Source organism: Canis lupus, chromosome 25 (genome assembly GCF_011100685.1).
Source record: "Canis lupus familiaris isolate Mischka breed German Shepherd chromosome 25, alternate assembly UU_Cfam_GSD_1.0, whole genome shotgun sequence".
NCBI classification, from domain to species: Eukaryota; Metazoa; Chordata; class Mammalia; order Carnivora; family Canidae; genus Canis; species Canis lupus.
This window is the reverse complement of record NC_049246.1, coordinates 27,918,491-27,936,323: the sequence shown is the minus strand read 5'-3', so window position 1 is coordinate 27,936,323 and position 17,833 is coordinate 27,918,491. Positions and strand designations below refer to the sequence as shown.

The 17,833-nt window shown below is 41.0% G+C and overlaps 1 protein-coding gene across 6 annotated transcripts in view; it reads left to right on the top strand.

The window, feature by feature from the left end:
• The window catches only part of MSRA (methionine sulfoxide reductase A), a 433,724-nt gene that overhangs the window by 268,461 nt on the left and 147,430 nt on the right, over positions 1 to 17,833 (top strand). For 5 of the 6 annotated variants that reach the window (XM_038573680.1, XM_038573677.1, XM_038573678.1 and 2 more), the window contains one exon: positions 7,925 to 8,029. The exons of the other annotated variant lie outside the window; for it this stretch is intronic. In XM_038573680.1, the coding sequence (XP_038429608.1) occupies positions 7,925 to 8,029 (105 nt within the window). The remainder of the gene's footprint in view (positions 1 to 7,924; positions 8,030 to 17,833) is intronic. 6 annotated transcript variants of the gene reach the window in all.

The window sequence follows — 17,833 nt, the reverse complement described above, 5'->3', positions numbered from 1 at the left end:
AAATGAATTTGTGGAACTTGGCAAATAATACAGTGCTATGTTTAAATGCAGAGGGTTTGTGGTTATGTTGGGTTGAGCAGGGGAGCTTGGAGGATGGACCAGCTAAGGGGCTTTTCCAGTGACAGGACATGATAGCAGGTCTGTGGCACTGTGGCAGAAAAGAAGAGCTCTCTGTGCCTGTCCTTCCTGAATTTGTGCTTTTGCTTATGGCCATGACCGTGCCCTGGATGCCCTCCCTGTCCTCTTCCATGAAGCACCCCTGACTACACACAAACCCACCTTACTTAACGCTGCCCTCTAGTTGTCTCTCTGTGAACCATGTCCTGCTCGGTTCAAGTCTAGTCTCTGCCACTTAATATGTATAGGACTTTGGTTTCTTTTACCTATTTCCATCTCAATATCTTCCTCCAAAAAATGGGAAGATTGTTACTTACCTCAGGGTTTTTGTGAGTGTTAACTTCATCAATACATATCAAGAGTTTAAAATAATGCTTGGTGTTTAGTAAGTGCTACATTTATTAAATGTATTTTCCTATTCATATTTCCCTGTTCCCCCACCCATCCTCATTTATTCCATAGTAAAGGGCGTTAAATTAGTGAAAAGGAGGCCATTGGACTGAGGCGCCTCTTTTTTTTTTTTAATATTTTGTTTATTTATTCATGAGAGACAGAAAGAGAGAGAGAGAGAGAGAGAGAGAGAGAGAGAGAGAGAGAGAGGCAGAGACACAGGCAAAGGGAGAAGCAGGCTCCATGCAGGAAGCCCGATGTGGGACCTGATCCTGGGACTCCAAGATCACACCCTGAGCCAAAGGCAGATGCTCAGCTGCTCAGCCACCCAGGCATCCCATAGACTGAGGTGGCTCTAATGCTGTAGGACCTACATAAGCAAACAGGAGTCTAGGCGTGCAAGTGCCTTATGGTTACAAAATCAAAATGCTAAGGACAGCCAATCACAAGCGACTGACTAAGCTTTAAGCTTTAGCCAGTCAAAGAGTTTCCTGTATTTGTTCCCACATGTTCTCTATATAAGTTTCTTCCCACTTCCCACTCTCCTGTCTGTAGAGTGCTCCTAACCACTTTCGGGGTTTGTCACTGCCCTATTTGCATAGATGTTTGCTTATGGAAACACTTAGGATGTTCAATATGCTTCAGTTTATTTTTTAACAGGGGTGAATATCCTTCCCCCTTTCCTCTGTGCCCTCCCCGCTCTCTCCCCTCTCCTCCCCTCCCTTCCCCTCCCCTGCCCTGCCCTGCCCACCCCTTCCCTTCCTGTCTGCCTAACTTTCTTAAGGCCTGTGGGACATCCAAGTACTTCGTGATAACTGAGACAGCAAGTATTTGGATTCAGGAAAGTGGAGGTTGAGGGCTAGCTGCTTAAGTAGTGCACCAGGCTCAAGATGAATGGTTTTCACAGTTCAGTTACTATTAAGAATTACCTGGGGAATCGTGTAAAAATACAGGTTCCCAGACACCCCCCCCATTATGAAATAATAGCAATAGTAGTAATAATAACAATATTAACCATACTATTATGAATAAAGCTAGTATTGGATGGGCTTCCATGTGTGTCATGGGTCAGACTACCCTAATTGCTTCCTCTGGATTCTTGAACTAATCCTCCCAATAGTCCCTGAGGTGAGTGTTATGAATATCCCCATTTCACAGCTAAGGAAGCTAAAGCCCAGAGAAGGAAGAGCTTGGCCAAGGTCACACAGCTGATAAGTGGCCATGAGGCAAGCCCAGGAGGCCAGCTTGGCCCAAGCATGTGGCTGCATGTTTCTCGGCCTGAGTGGTGCCTGGCACTCTGGGTGTAGACAGACAGGCACCTGTTGACTATGGTGTGTGGCCCGTGGCTGGATCATGACATGGGGAGGGGAATGAGCAGGCCTGGAGGCCTCTCATTGCCGTGCAGATATAGCAGAAGCCCTGCTCACAGCAGCGGGGTACCCATGTAGCTAGGGTATCTGCCGGGGACCAGATGGGTGACCCCTTCCCTAGCCCTCCCCACAGTAGCAGCAAAGAGCCCCAGGAGCCCTGACACTGGAAGTGGGATCCATGTGCCCAGATCTTGCCAGCAGCTTCCTTTCTCCACCTTCAGTCCATCTCTCTTTGCTTTTCTTCTCTGTGTCTCTGTTAAGCTCCCTTCCAGAGGGCAGGGGCTCTGCTCTCACTCCCAGGCTTTCCCTCACATACTGGGACCTGGAAATCCACACAACCCATGCAGGTCTGGGCTGCCTGGCTTGTCTTCGGAGCCCCTCTTGGGCAGGCTCTATGCCACACCCAGGAGCCCCTCACAGACTCAACCTGGCCATGGCACAGATGGTCCTGCTCATTCTCCTTATGGAGATCTCCTCTGCATCAGATTTGCCCACCCTGTTGGGGATGGGCCACCATTCCTACAGAGGATTTGGAGTATAACTCTTGACCCCAGCTCACTTGCTTATCTCGCTAGTGGTGTGATTCTGACCACTCATGACTGCCACCTCTTGGCCTGTGGCTATTTGACCTGGCAGAGGTGGCCTCACATATCCTGAAAACTGCAGCCCAGGGGGCAGTGGGAGTCTTCCACTCTTCTCAGTCAGGAGGCTCTGCACTGTCTCCTGAGTACCACAGACTCTGACCAACAAAGGTTCTTGTCCAAAAGACATTGTCGACAGCTATAATAGCACAGTAGGTAACAGCTTGTCTAGGGAGGTGAGCTTCCTACCTGCTTCCAGAGGTGGCTTTTTACCTGAATTAAGAACTTTCTCATTAAACCCCTGTCATTTTTAGTTCTGATTCTGCAGTGGGGAATCACACATGATTCATCACAATTCATCAAGAGTGAGAATCTGGGTCCTTGCCTGGTGTGGACAAAGGCCCAACTACGGTTCCTACTGGGGCTGGAAGGTGTTGGCTGGGACCTCACCTTAGCACCTGTGTCAGTCCTACATGTACTGACACATGTACACAATGAATTGCCCATAACGTGCCCCTCTGCATTCATTCACCTTTCTTTGGGGTCATGAGGTAAGGCAACACTGGAAGTGCTCAGAGGAGACATTTGTCCTTTTCGTTTCCTTTCAAGATATTTTTGAACAACAGTGTTAAGAGAGTGTTAAAACACCTCTAACGCTGCTGCGCATTGTTAACAAGCACGTTTGCACATCACATCTATCATGCTATTTGCACGATGTTATATGAAGAAACAGCTCAAAGTATTTTTAAGATATAGCCTTTTATCTCTGGAAGCACCAGAAAGTATTTGCAGATTGGTCTCGGGAATCAAATTAGCCTAGCACATTGGTGAGTTCCTGGAGGCCTGGGCATTTCTGTAAGTGGTTTCTAGCCCCTTAATCCTTTTGATCATTTGCACTGTGTATTTTTACACAGGCTCTTGTACTTTGGAGAAATAAAATAAAGAAACTTAAAGGTGAGTTTGGCGAGGGCTTCTCCCCACTGTTTGTCAATGCAGATGGATGTTGAATTTTAATGGTAGTAGTTTCTTTTAAACAACCAAGCTTCTTTAAACCTCTCCACAAATAATGTCAGTGCTCAGATTATGTCTAAAAGTGTTTGCAGAAATCTTTCCTGACCCCATATTGCTACCACAAAAAAAGAGCCTAACCCTGGAAAATAGTCTTGACAGCCTGGATGTCAATTACCCTACAGCCGTGATTTCTAATATGGGCCACTGCCTATGTAACATTTGCTGTCACTTGGTGACTTCAGGGGTCTACAGTTAGGAGCCTGGCTTGTGGTCATAAAACGAGATCTTCATTGGTTGACTCTTCACTAGATCCTGTTACTTACAGGTTGTGGGATGTTGAGTGAGAAAACATGTGGAGAGGACTTAGTTGCCTCATCTTTAAAATGGAGACCACATTTCTCTTGTAAAATGATTGTGAGAAATATTTGTATGCCCATGTTCATAGAAACATTATTCACAGTAGCCAAAAGGTGGAAGCAACCCAAATGTCTACTGACCGATGAATGGATAAACCAAATGTGGTCTACTCACACACACTGGAATATTACTCAGCCTTAAAAAAGAATGAAATTCTGACACATGGTATAACATGGGTGAACGCTGAGGATATTACGCTGAATGAAAAACACTGTGTGACTTCACTTTCATGAAGTACCCGGAGCACTCCAATTCATAGAGACGGAAGTAGAATGGTGGTTGCCTGGGGTTGGGGGTAGGAGAGAAATGAGAACTTGGTATTTGATGGATGCAGTTTTAATTTTGTAAGATGAAAATGTTCTGGAGATGGATGATTGTGATAGGAGCATAACAGCGCAAATGTACTTAATGCCACTGAACTGTATGCTTAAAAGATGTTTAAGATGGCAAATTTTACTATGTGTTATGTTCCACAATAGAAAATAATTGGGAAAAAAATTGTTGTGAGCATTAAAGAACATCAAGTAGGTAAAGTGCCTGCCCATTTTGTCAGATTTCAGTGAATGGTAATAGTTTTTACTAGGGTTAGGACATTGTTTTAATGGTTATATGATACTTATTATGTGGCTATCCCATACTTGGTTTCTTTTTTTATTTGACTTTTGGATTTCTTACAGTACTCCACTATTGTAGTAATGATAGAGTGAGTTCTTTTTTTTTTTCATATATGTATCCTTTCAATTATTTAGGGTTGTATCTTTGAGATAGATTTTCTAGGTCACTTAGGGAAAGGAGTTAATTTTAATCTTTGTGGCTCTTGATACATATGCCTGTGGGGTTGGAAAGGGCATGGTTGTATATGTTGTCACCAGCCAAGTAAGGGTGCCAGTTTCATAGTCTCCTCACCAGCACTAGGTACGTTTTTAAGCAGTTTTACAAAATGTAATGAGAGATGTTATGTTTATGTTTTTCAATATGAAAAGGTTGAGCACTTTTCAATCTTGATTTACTTACTATGTGTCCTGCCTGTTTACGTCTTTTGCTTATATTTCTAGTATGGTTTCTATGCTTTTCTTTACAAAATATTTGTCATGCTTGTTATGTATTGTTGCTATTGTTAATATTTAGAGTTTAATTCTTATGTAGTTAAATCATTCATTTAAAGATTTCAAAATACAAAATAAGATTTTAAAGTAGGATCAACAGTGTTTTATAATAACATTACTATTAAATTTAATAATCTCTTCCCATAATTCTCCTGATTCTTTTCATATCTGTGAATATAAAATCTGTTTATTTGCTTATTTACATGACTGTAGTATTTCAATTAAAATTATGTAGAATGACCAATTAATTAAAAATATTAATAACCCAATATAAAAAGGATATTACAAAACTTAGAGCAAATAATTTAAAATTAGTAAACATGACTTTTTTTTTTTACCTTACCATAATTAAATTCATTGAAAATAAAATGGACACTATTATCCAGCTATAAATTGTTAAGAGTTAAAAACATTGTAATAGTGACTGAGACTGGCCCTGAAATATGCTGTCAATAGGGAGAGAAAATTGGGTCAACTTTACTGAATAGCAGCTAAGCACTAGATATCAAGAAACTTAAAAATGTTTGTAAGCATTGGTTTAGAAATCCCACTTAGGTTAACCTGTGGCTTGAGGCAGTCTTGGAAATGTGGAAAGATATTTACACTGATTGATAAAAATAGGATCCAGTCTAAACCTCCAATGACAGGGGATGATTGAATAATAGCACAAACGTCTCTGGAATGATATATAGTCATTATAAGTAGCATTTCCTAAAAATTTCAGTGATATGGGAAAATATTCATAATATTCTGGTAAGTGGAAAAGAAGCATGATGCCACGATCACAATAAAGCAAATTGGGGCAGCCCCGGTGGCGCAGTGGTTTAGTGCCACCTGCGGCAGGGACGTGATCCTGGGGACCTGGGATCGAGTCCCACGTCGGGCTCCCTGCATGGAGCCTGCTTCTCCCTCTGCCTGTGTCTCTGCCTCTCTCTTTCTGTGTCTCTATGAATAAATAAAATAAAAAATCTTAAAAAAAATAAAAAAATAAATAAAGCAAATTGTGCCTGGTGTGGTGGTATGTGGGTGTGTATGAGCCCACGTGCACTTGTGTATGTCTGGTACATATACAGAAAGAAATGTGTAAAAAAGATTGATAGCACTTATTTTATGTGGCCAAAATATAATATGTGATTTAAAAACTTTATTTAAATTCAGTTTACCAGCATATAGTATAACACTCACTGCTCATCTCATCATGTGCCCTCCTTAATGCCCATCACCCAGTAATATGTGATTTTTATTTCCTTTTTTATACTTCTGTAATTTTCTAAGCTTCATGTTGTTTGTAAATTATTATTTCTACAATCAGAAATTAAATATTAAAAAATATGAAAGATAATAAATATATGTTTTATTCATTTTGTGGATTCGTGTTCACTTTGCTTTCTTTGGTTTGTTTATTGGATGGAATCCTAGACAAAAAAACAGAAAGTGTTTAAGTTATGGTTAGCTCTATGTGACGTTGGGCAAATGTAACTTCTATGTATTTCCGTTTTCCCATTGGTAAAATCATTGTGAGAATTAAGGTGAGATCACCAACCTATGGGCAAACACTTTTGCAAACTAAGGTAAGGTTCAGTGGATTCCCAAACCACTGTGAGGTCTGATGATTTGTTAGGACTCACGAACTCACTCAGAACAGTTATCCTCAGAGTTATAGTTTATTACGGGGAGAGGATACAGATCAAAATCAGCCAAATGAAGAATCTGCATAGGGCAGAGTCTAGAAGGGTTCCAGTGCCAAATTTCTGTGTTGTCCTCCATGTGTTATTATTAGGGCTTCATTCCATAGGTATTATTGATTGATTGCCCACTGGTTGAACTGTCTTTGGGTCAGCTGATTCTTTGTTACCCAAAGTCCCCAGTCTCAGCACATGGTTGTCTGTCTGGCACAGCTGGCCGTGACCATAACACTGTTGGGTGTGGCCAGCCCTACTGTAAGATTCCAAGTGGCCAACTTCCACCCCAAGACTGTTGCTGTGGCCATCCCCACCTTAACAAAGGACATTCCTGTCAGATATGACATAGATTACCTTCAGAGGCCAAAGCAAAGAAAGGCCAGGTATCTCCCTGGGCAAGGCTAAATTCTTTACTGCATATAAGGTGACTGGAAAGAGATGTAAAACAAATTTAAATAGATGATATGTATGGAAGGTCCTATTATTTACTATATTCTAACACTGTAAAATAAGGAGGGCATGAATTCCATAGGTAGAAGTGCTACTTCAAATACCCACTTTCCTGATCTACAGAACACTGGAGACCACCTCTGAGAGTGGGCATGCTAACAGAGAGACCTTCGCTGTGGTAGTTGTGTTTACCACTGAGACAAATTAGGCTGAGAAAACACTTGCCACCCCGCTGGGTATGTGAACCTGACCCTTGCCTCTATGTTAACAGCACAGCAAATATGTCCCCCCATTAATGAATTTATCTGATGTGAATGAGATATAAGCCTGTTTGTTACAGGTTTCTTGATCTGGCACCATGTCACCCTGTAGTGCAGCCGCGCTTACTGCATATAGCGTGGAGTGATGATAAAAATAAATTGGCTCATTCCCCTCACCGAGCTTCAAACCTTGAGCAGTATGTCAGGCTGGATCCATACGGTTTCACAGGGGTGAGATAAAAAAAGAAATGAAAACTCGAGTTTGTTTTCTCATGAAATGAAAGAAAAAATTAGAGCACAATGATGAGAAGTCATCATCCTCACATCCTTGTGCCAGAGGACAACTGTATGCTCTTATGGAGACAGAACCAGTGACAGACGTCTATGAAATCATTAGCTAACGTACAGTTATGCTCCCACCCTTCCTTCGGAGGGAAGAATTTTAGCCCCGGTCTGGTCTGGTGGTTCTTTGGAAGCAGATAACTTGTAGTACATTGGTGTTGTCAGTAAATTTTGGTTGTACGTTCTGTTTCTTTCAAGGAAACACTGGCCACGCAGAAGTAGTCCGAGTGGTGTACCAGCCAGAACACATCAGCTTTGAGGAACTGCTCAAGGTCTTCTGGGAGAATCATGACCCGACCCAAGGTAGATGAGTGAGCCAGTATTTAATTATCTTACTAATTACAGCTGGGATAATTAGTGTTTGAGCTGCATGGAAGAGATGAACCTTGAAATCACACAGGAGCTCAAGAATATGATTGCAGACATTTATTGACGGAGGGGAGGAGGGGCTGGGGAGCAAATGGGGGAGGGGGTGGAGAGAATAAAGGCACAGCCACAGTCTGCGCTCCTCCCCCCTTTACAGCTGTCAGGGGTGGGGAGATTCCCACAGAGAAAGACGCCAGACAATAGAGATTCGTTCACCTTTGATTATTGCATTATTCCTCCTTAATGCCGTCTTTTGTCTACAAAATTAAAGTGTCTTTCTAGCAGCTCCAAAGTTTTCCTGATTTATGGTTCCTTTATTTCCCTGAATTTAGCCTTTCTCATCTTTTGACGTTATCAGGTTTCTTTCTTCTTTTTTTTTTTTTTTAATGTCTGTGGGTGATAAAAAAAAAAAGAGAGAGAGAGAGAGAACATAAAGGTAAAATGCAGTATTCAGTATGTCCACAGTGCTTGGGTTATTTAAATATTTCATTCGTCTTCTTTGGATTTTGTTATATGGGGATATTAATATATTTGGGCTATAAACAATAGTGGCCAGAAATTTTATTGGAATGTGCACACAAGCAAAAATCCCCTGTTGGCGAATATCATTTGTAATATTCAATAATGAAGCAATTTCCAGATTTCATCCTAACAGCCTTACAAGCACTGCCTTGCCAATATGATGATCTGATATTATGAGGCTTATGAACTGAAAAGTCCTATATAATAGAAGTGATTTTCACAAACCCTGTTCATTTAGCAATCAGTCCACTTAACAAAAATATTTTCCTTTTGGTGTCAGGTTTTTTGGTAATGGGTATGCTGTGTTGGCTATTTCTGAAGAAGGGATCTATCTGTCTTTTTCCAAATGTGCAGTGTTCTTTGTGGTGGAATTTAAATAGAACCCCAGCAACACAGAGTGGTGGGGCTTGAGTTCTGGTTCTAAGTACCACCCAGTGCCTGGGTGATTTGCTAGAGGGCAAAAGTCAGAGCTAAGCCAAGAGTAGCAAATGATAAATGAGCCAGGGTAATGCAGGTACAGGACCCAGGCAAATCCATCAGGGTGGGTGAAGGCCTAGGAAGGAGGCCAGGAACAAGCTTTCCTGATTTGATGGTGGGGTGGCAGGTGGAGGGGGTGGGGGGAAGATGAGTTTCTAGCAGGAGAGCCAGGAGGTATGGAGCAAGGGAAGTAGAGGACTGGTAGGGTAAGAATACTATAATCAGAAGTTTCAGATGTCACCCTGTTTTGGACTACTGGACCAAGCCTATCATATGAAAAACGTTAAGCCTGACAAACTTAAGGTTGGCTGAGCAGGAAGCTCTGACAGTAAACAGTGTAAGAGTGATGATGGCTAAGAGCTTATGCTGGTGAGGTGGCATTTGCCTCTCAAAGCCAAAGGTCAGGGCAGGATGCTCAGAGCTCCAAAATTCTCCATAGAGACACACATTAGGAGCCCAGGGAACTTAAAGTCATGTAGGGGACAGGTTGCTCACAGGCCCACAAGATTGGGTATGTGGCCTTTTGCCAGGCCATACATAGTGTCATGTCCTGATACAATCATTTTATGCTTAGCTCTGGCAAGATTTCAAAAAGGGCAAAATCTGTCATGCACTTCTCTCTCCTTCCTTCTCTTACCTTCTTTCCTATTTTTATCACACCTTTACCAGCACACTTCAGTTAATTATGTCACTAGATACTGGCCTCTGAATCTTAGGGGGAGTTCTACTTTTAAAACTGAACCTTGAAAGAATCTCTTGGTCTTCCCATCTCATGTATCAAATTTGTCTCAACTGTGCCTCAGTCCTCTTTGAAATTCTTTGTTTACTGTGTGTATTATTTGCTATATACTATACACATACTATACTTGGTATACACTACAGATTAGGTGGCTTAAACGACAGAAATTTATTTTCTCACAGTTCCAAAGGCTGGAAGTCCGAGATGAAGGCCATGGCAGGGTTGGATTTTTCTGAGACCTCTCTCCTGGGCTTGTAGACATCTGCATTCTCCCTGAGTCCTCACATGGTCTTCCCTCCATGCGTATCTTTGTCCTAATCTTCTCTTTCTATAAAAACACCAGTCAGATTGGATTAGAGCCCGCCCAAATGACCTGATTTAATTTTAATCTTTAAAGACTCTATCTCCAAGTAGGATAATATTCTGAGGTACTAAAGGTTAGGGCTTTAACATATGAATTTGGAGAAGATACAGTTCAACCCATAACACTGTCTAATAAAGTAATAGCTTGGTATACTATTCTTCCAGAGGTATTTTGATTCTAACAGAAGGTTTGTAGACTCATAGACTGGAAGAGACTTAAGAGGTCACCTGGTTAATCTTCAGCTTCAATTCTATAAGTCAAAAGATGAAATTAGTGCTGATGGGTTTCATGGACAATAGGATTTGATTGTTGAGTGACATATTTTTTACACTGATTTTTAGACAAATTATGCACGTAAAGGGAGAGTTTTTCTACCCTTGCCTATGTCTGTTTCTACTTAGAATAGTTCCTGATGCAGTGTATACATTCACAGATATAAATCACAGGATATCTGATCTTCCCACGTTATTACTAGGATTACTTTTGTTGGATAGTTTAGTGTAATGGGCCCTGGTAACAGTCTTTATCTGCATTCCAAAGTTTCTTGTGATACTTCTGGAAAGTGGCCTGTGGCCTGGTCAATCACAGTATCTTTTCCTGTTGGCAACAGTGTTGAATTCAAGGAATGGGTCTGTGACCCAACCACAACCATTTGGAGTCCTTCCCTGGGACCATTATGTGAAAGAAAGAGGTGTTCTCCCATTTCTGGGGACACCAAAGTGGAGGTACTCTGTATGTGGAAAGAGCTTGTCCACAGGAGAAGCAAGGGAGGAGGTGTCTCAGTAAAGACACAGAGAGGCAAGAGATGGGAAGAGAGAATCTTCAGGAGCCTGGGGTCCTCCAGAGAAATTAGGTGCCTACCCTCCTCCTCCTACATCATAAGCTAGTTTGTTGGTTTTCGTTATTTGCAGCAACTACAAAAATCCTTGCTAATCCACTCATTCAACTTAATCATCGTGCTTATTATATTACGCATGTTATTACACATATCATTATATGTGCTTATTAGGTAGCCATGTTCATTCAGCTCTATAGATCAGAAGTCTAAAGACATTTGGTTAATAATCCTATCCACTCATGACTCAGACATGGAGTGGAGTACACTGAAGATTTCCTTAAGACCTGTTGGTAGTTTGACTGGGGGGGCGTTCCTTGGCAATTCAGAATTAAGAATTGTGGTTTAAGATTTGGGTTATATGGTCTGAATACATATCAGATCATCTTAATATTTCTAAACTACTGTGAAAGACAGTCATTAATGACATTTATCTTTTGTCTACTCTGTTTGCCAGACACTCTGTCAAGTGATACTAAATCATCAAGTTGTCTGTAAAAAGCAGCAGTCTCTAACCTCTTGGCCAATGCACAGAGAAAGCATATTTCTATAGGAAGAAAATAGTTTAATCTAAATGTACTGAGATCAGGGAACCCTGGGTGGTGCAGCGGTTTAGCGCCTGCCTTTGGCCCGGGGCGCGATCCTAGAGACCCGGGATCGAATCCCACGTCGGGCTCCCAGTGCATGGAGCCTGCTTCTCCCTCTGCCTGTGTCTCTGCCTCTCTCTCTCTCTGTGTGACTATCATAAATAAATAAAAATTAAAAAAAAATTAAAAAAAAATAAATGTACTGAGATCAGATGAGCATTCAGATAAATGTATATAAGACCAAAATATTAACCTGAAAGCATTAATACAAGTATATGTTAACACTAGAGCTTTAAAAGCAAAGCAAAACAAAACAAAACAAAAAACAAAAACAAAAAGAAAAACCCGCTTTAAGTTCAGAAGAACTCTAGTGCTAATGAATTTCATATTCCCAGGGAATGCTGAAGGTCCAAAACATGTGGTCACATGTAATTTTTTTGAGCTAAGAATTTGAAGCCCACTCCCTGAAAGATGGGCATGAAGCAGGAGCTAGCTGGGATGCAGTTGAACTTGGCCATCTGAACACAACTTCTAAATTCTCTACTGAAGTCTCATGGTGACACCTGTCACTTATCCTACAGTTAAGTGGCCCAGAAAAGAGAACCTCCCATTAGAACAGATGAAGGAAATAGAGACACGTAAGACTGACTGGTTCTACTCAGAGAGTGGACGTTTCAGAAGATAATAGCGTGTTGGATTTGGTGGAGACTCATCTGTGAAGCAATAGCCCACTCTGGGTTATTTTCAGAAGTAAGAGTGATTTTTATAATTGTGCAAGGGATACTGTTGCCTATGCCAGAATTGCTTATAAACAAAAAGACAAAACTTGAGTAAACTTGGGACGTCTGGGTGGCTCAGCGGTTGGGCATCTGCCTTCAGTTCAGGGTATGATCTGGGTCTGGGGATTGAGTCCCGCATTGGACTCCCTGTGGGGAGCCTGCTTTCCCTCAGTCTATGTCTCTGCCTCTCTGTGTCTCTCATGAATAAATAAATAAAATCCTTAAAAAACAAACAATCAAAAAAACCTTGAATAACCTTGAGAAGTCATTGACCTTTGATGTGAAGATTTGCGCAGGAAACACATGATTCTCAACAGAAAATGCCCCAGGAGAAATGTATTTTAATTGACATGTTGAAAGACTTTAGTACTTTGTTTATGAAGTCATGAAACCTTTGAAGGGGTCACTTAAATTTTTTTTAGTTATGACTTACTTCGTTTTGTGAGAGAAGCAATATCCTAGATGATATGTGCAAATGTGGGGACTCTTGCTAATGTTCAGGATTTACTGTGGTAGAAACAGCAAGAATTTCAGCTTAAAGTCCCTTTTCAGTTAAATTAGATCTTCATGGCATAGACTAGGCAGAGAAAATCCTGCCTATCCTTGACTGCTTCACAGTACTGGAGTAGCTCTCACGGTATCTGATCTCCTGGAAAGGAAGAAATTCTCTCAGTTGGCCATTTGGAAAGGAGCAAAGCAGGCAAGAGAGCTATTAGAAGGTGTAGGCTTTTAAAGATACTATTTTAAAGATAGTATACTGTGCTATTTCATAGCCAATAGGCAATGAGTCCTGAGAGAGAGCTACCCAATGGATTGGCTTCAGGCAAAGTCACAGACCTAATAGTGTCATTATAGACTTGGCCAGTAATTGGAATAGTCTCTTCTCTTAATTTGCCAATTACCACAAAATTTCTATTTTGCTGAAGCATTCAGATATCACTGTTTAAACTTATATGTCCTGTTGTACCCATGGGACAAATATGACGCCTCCAGGCTTCTAAGGATAGACTCAAGCATGCTCAGTCCTGACCATGTGGCATCCAAACTCCCCAGTATCCAGACAACATGGCAGAGCCTGAGATGAGGAGGTTTGGATTCTAGGCTGCACCTCACCCCTTCCTAACTGCGTGACTTCGGCCAAGACACTTATTCAATCTAAGCCTCTATTTTCTCATCTGCCAAAAAGGGATACTAATGTCTATAACTCATAGGTCATGGGTTGTCATAAAAATTAAATGGAATAATGTGAAAATAACCTGATAATGGTTAAGTACCATGCAAGTGCCAGGCAAGGTTGCTATGTCCTTCTCAATACAACAGTATGATTTCAGTGGGTTTATTTTTATATCCTTGATTTCTGTGGGAAAATATTTACCCTCTACCTACAACAGTGTGGGTTTTCTCCCACACTGTTGTTTCTTTTGTCCTTCCTGTTAGTGGGAAAGATTTCAGCATTGTTGATGTTGTCATTCTGTAATCGAAAAGCTGCTGGTGTGGTGGCGGTGGTTGTGAGGCTGAGGGACAGATGGCTCCTTAACTTTGCTGGTGACCTGATCATCCAAAGAACCAGATCAGATCGCAGCCTCTAATGCTTGATCTGTATCCCTCCACCTAGCGCCCTCTGTGCACGAATCACATGCCATTTCCATCCCGATCCTGCTTGAGGATGTGAGGCACAGACACATACCTCAGGCCAAGCCACAAGTGCACAAGCACACAATGTAGGGAGATTTCTGCTTGATCCCAAAAGTCTGACTTCTCAGTTGCAACCTGTTTTATTCTCCTCAATCCTGGGAGAAGGGAGAACAATTTTTTAAGCACCTCTTATGAGCCAGTCTTAGTGATGGATGCTTTCAATTTATAATTTCATTTAATCCTTACCACAACCTGATGAAGTGGGGTTCACGGTAACCCTGTTAACAGAAAAGAAGAAATAAGGCTCCAAAGACTGACAGTCTTGCATGATGTGGATGGCAGGATTTGCACCCTGCTCTGTCAAAAGCTCAAGGCTCTTTTATTTCCCCTGTACCAGAGGGGCCCAGACTTCCTGCTAGGAAGACCTCTTCTAAGGACAAATGATTTTATGGATCCCCCATGTGATATAGTTGTGTTCTTAGTAACCTTTTTAAAGCAAATATATTAAGATGCCCCTATGAATTTCATTACACTTTAAATTGAATGCTTATTTTATTAACCTCCACAATGTCACGTACCACTGGAAAATGGAAGTGCTCACACGCATAATGCATTCTGCAGACTCTAGGCAATGCCTGCTGCACAGTTGGATTTTGCACCTCTTGTAGTAACTCCATGCCTTCTCGGGGGACTATGGCTACAGGTGGGGGAGTCCTCCAGTGCACCCCTGAGGGAGCAGTGGCCTTTTTGCAGATGCCTGTGGGCTAAGACTGCTAGTTGAGCCCAGTATCAATTCCCCCACTTCTGTAGGGTTGGAATTTTAATTGGATTTGTAGCCATGATAAGGACTAAATTTCTCTGACTCCTGATGGCCAACGATGGCCACATGTCAAAGATCTGACTTCTGGGGCATGAGTATAGATGATGCTGTGCAACTTCTGGGTTATATGCACTTAGAGCAAGGAATGTTCTCTTTCTCTTCCTCCCTTCCCACAAACTGTGTGTAGAGGTAGTGGTGAACCAGCTTGGACCATAGGGATAGAGGCCTCACCCTTAAAATTGTGGAGCTACAAGCTAGAAGATTCCAGAGTTACCATCCCAGGCTGGACTCTATGCAAGAACTATCTTCTTTAACCTGCTGTTATTTGGTTTGGTTTGGCTTTTTTTCTCCCCCCTTTTCTACAACAGCTGAACCTATATCCTTACTAAAATAGTCTTTCACTAGAAGCTGGCAATGAACTCCCAGTCACTCTTCTGAAGATCTTAATTAAAATGTTTCCTTAATTAAAGCATCTTTAATCAAATCTGTTAAGAGCATGGACCCTGGGGTTAGAGGAGATACGGCTCTAACCAGGTCTGCTGTGAACTAGCTGCATGACTTGGGAAAGGTACAGTACCTCACTGAATCTCATTGCTTTGCTTCTTCTTGAATCCTTGTATTTCTCTAATTTTCCCAGCTCTTGTTCTAAATATCTTTGATCTTTTCCTGTGCTTGGCTCATACCCTTTATCTTCAATCAGTTTTTCAGCACCTCTCCCCCTCCCACAGTGAGTCCCCATTTGGAAGCTTTGTCTGACTTTCCCCAGTGGGCCACACTGTCTATGGTGTTAGATTTCATGGGGCCCCAGCCTGCAGCCTTTGTCCTCAGAGTCATGAGTAGGAGATTAATGGCTCTCTTTGGTTGATGGTTGGAACTAAAGACCACCACCACCCCCCTGTGCCATCAAGGACCCTTTTCCATACAGTGCCCTTGGGTCCCACATTTCCCCATCCCACATGTATGTCCCAACACGCTCACCATGAAGCATTACTGTAGGTGGGTTGTTCCCAGGAAGCCTTTGGGAATTGAGGGTGGGGTTGGTCCATTCCGTCTTCAGCAGGTTTGCTTCTTTACAGGTATATAGTAAGCGAGCCCCCTCATGCTGTCTCCTGAGAAACATTGATTAGGGAGAGGAAAGATCTTATTTCCTTCTGTGTCTCATCAAGTTGGCAGTTATATGCTGGTGTTCATGTATTTGAACTTGACAAATTAATATCTGAACTTCGTTGTGCTGACCCTTTTAAGTTAGTTTTTTTAAGTAAGTCACCACTTTTGAAGGACTATCCTTTTTTTAGACCATGTACAAGGATCTATCATCTGCAAATAATTAGACAGTGGGAATTATATTGTATTGCTAATGAGCAGATGTGCATACTTATAGTGGAGGAACAGCTGCACACATATAAAATGCAAAAACGACCCAAACCCGGCATTATGAATTCTGAAAGGGATTTCATTCTTTTAAGAATTTCAGAAACAGAAAAAAATGAAACAAAGCATTTAACTGATATTTTTCTTTATTAATTGTTCTTTCAGTGGCACTTTTCCTTGCATAACATTATCATACATGTACATAGTATCTTTGCTATTTGCAAATGCGCTATTTGCACTTTCAAATCCCTCTCTTCTATAATGCTATAGAGCTTATATTTAACATTTTTCCTTTGCCTTTCTAGTTCTGTAAGGATTTGGTGCCTCCAAATCAAATGAAAGACTCTTACTGGGTGTTTTTTCTGGGCTGGGCATTGTGCTGGGCACTTGACTGCATGTGATCCCAACTCGTGAGTAAGTGGGTCTTAGACCCATTTTACAGATGAATAAACAGTCCCAGAGTAGTGAAGCGATTTATTAAAAGCCAATTATTGTATGTGAAAGAGCTGAGATTTGGACCTAATGGCTTACTTCATTCCAAACCTTGTGTTCTTTCAGTTGTATATTATAGTCCTACCTTGTTAAATGTTGTTATATGATGCTTTCAGCCAACAGAAAACACAACACACTATGAAAACAGCAGCACATTATCCAGTGAGAAGTTTCAGTCCTTTTGAGCTCCTTGTAAAATACATTACAATGTTATAATCCCGTTAAGCATATGCAAGATGAAGAAGTTCAAATAGTCTGGCTTTTGAAAACGTTTAGCCATGAAGAATTCCACATATTTTAGATAGGAATGGTTAGGTCATTTAAAATTATAGTTATAGTAAAAGCAGTTCCTAAAGCATTCCTATAGGGCATCAAAACTTATAGGGCATAGTAAAAGTAGTTCTAATTTCCAAAAGGAAATTAGAAATTATTGTGAACTGAACAGCAATTAGAATGCTACACATGTGAACTTATAGTGCATAGTTAAAGCAGTTCCTAAATAAATATAAATTATAAATATATGTGTATAATATTTATTATATATTATATATTATATATATTTATCTGAGAGATAGCATGAGCGAGGGGAGGGGCAGAGGGAGAGGGAGAAGCAGACTCCCCACTGAACCCAACTCAGGTTTGATCCCAGGACCCTGAGATCATGACCTGAGCTGAAGGCAGATGCTTAGCAGACTGAGCCACCCAGGTGTCCCCTAAAGGGAAATATAGAGCCTTAATTCGTATATTAGAAGAAGAGAAAGAGTGAGCTAAGTACCCATCTCAAGAACTTAGAAAATCAACAACAAAATAAACCAAACAATGAAGATAGAAATAATAAAGATCAGAAATAATTTAAATAGAAAGTAAACAAGTAGTAGAAAGGTTTAATAAAGCCAAAAGTTGGTGTTTTAAAATGGCCAATAAAATTGATAAACCTTTGGTAAAGAAAAAAGTGAGAAGCAGCAAATACCCAATATCAGGGATAAAAAAGTGGGATGTCACTACAGATGAGCAACTTTCTGTCAATAAATTTGAAAAGTTAGATAAAAACAAATTCCTTAAAAATATAACTTAAAACTGAATAGATATGTACTCATTAAGAAATAGAATCAGTATTTAA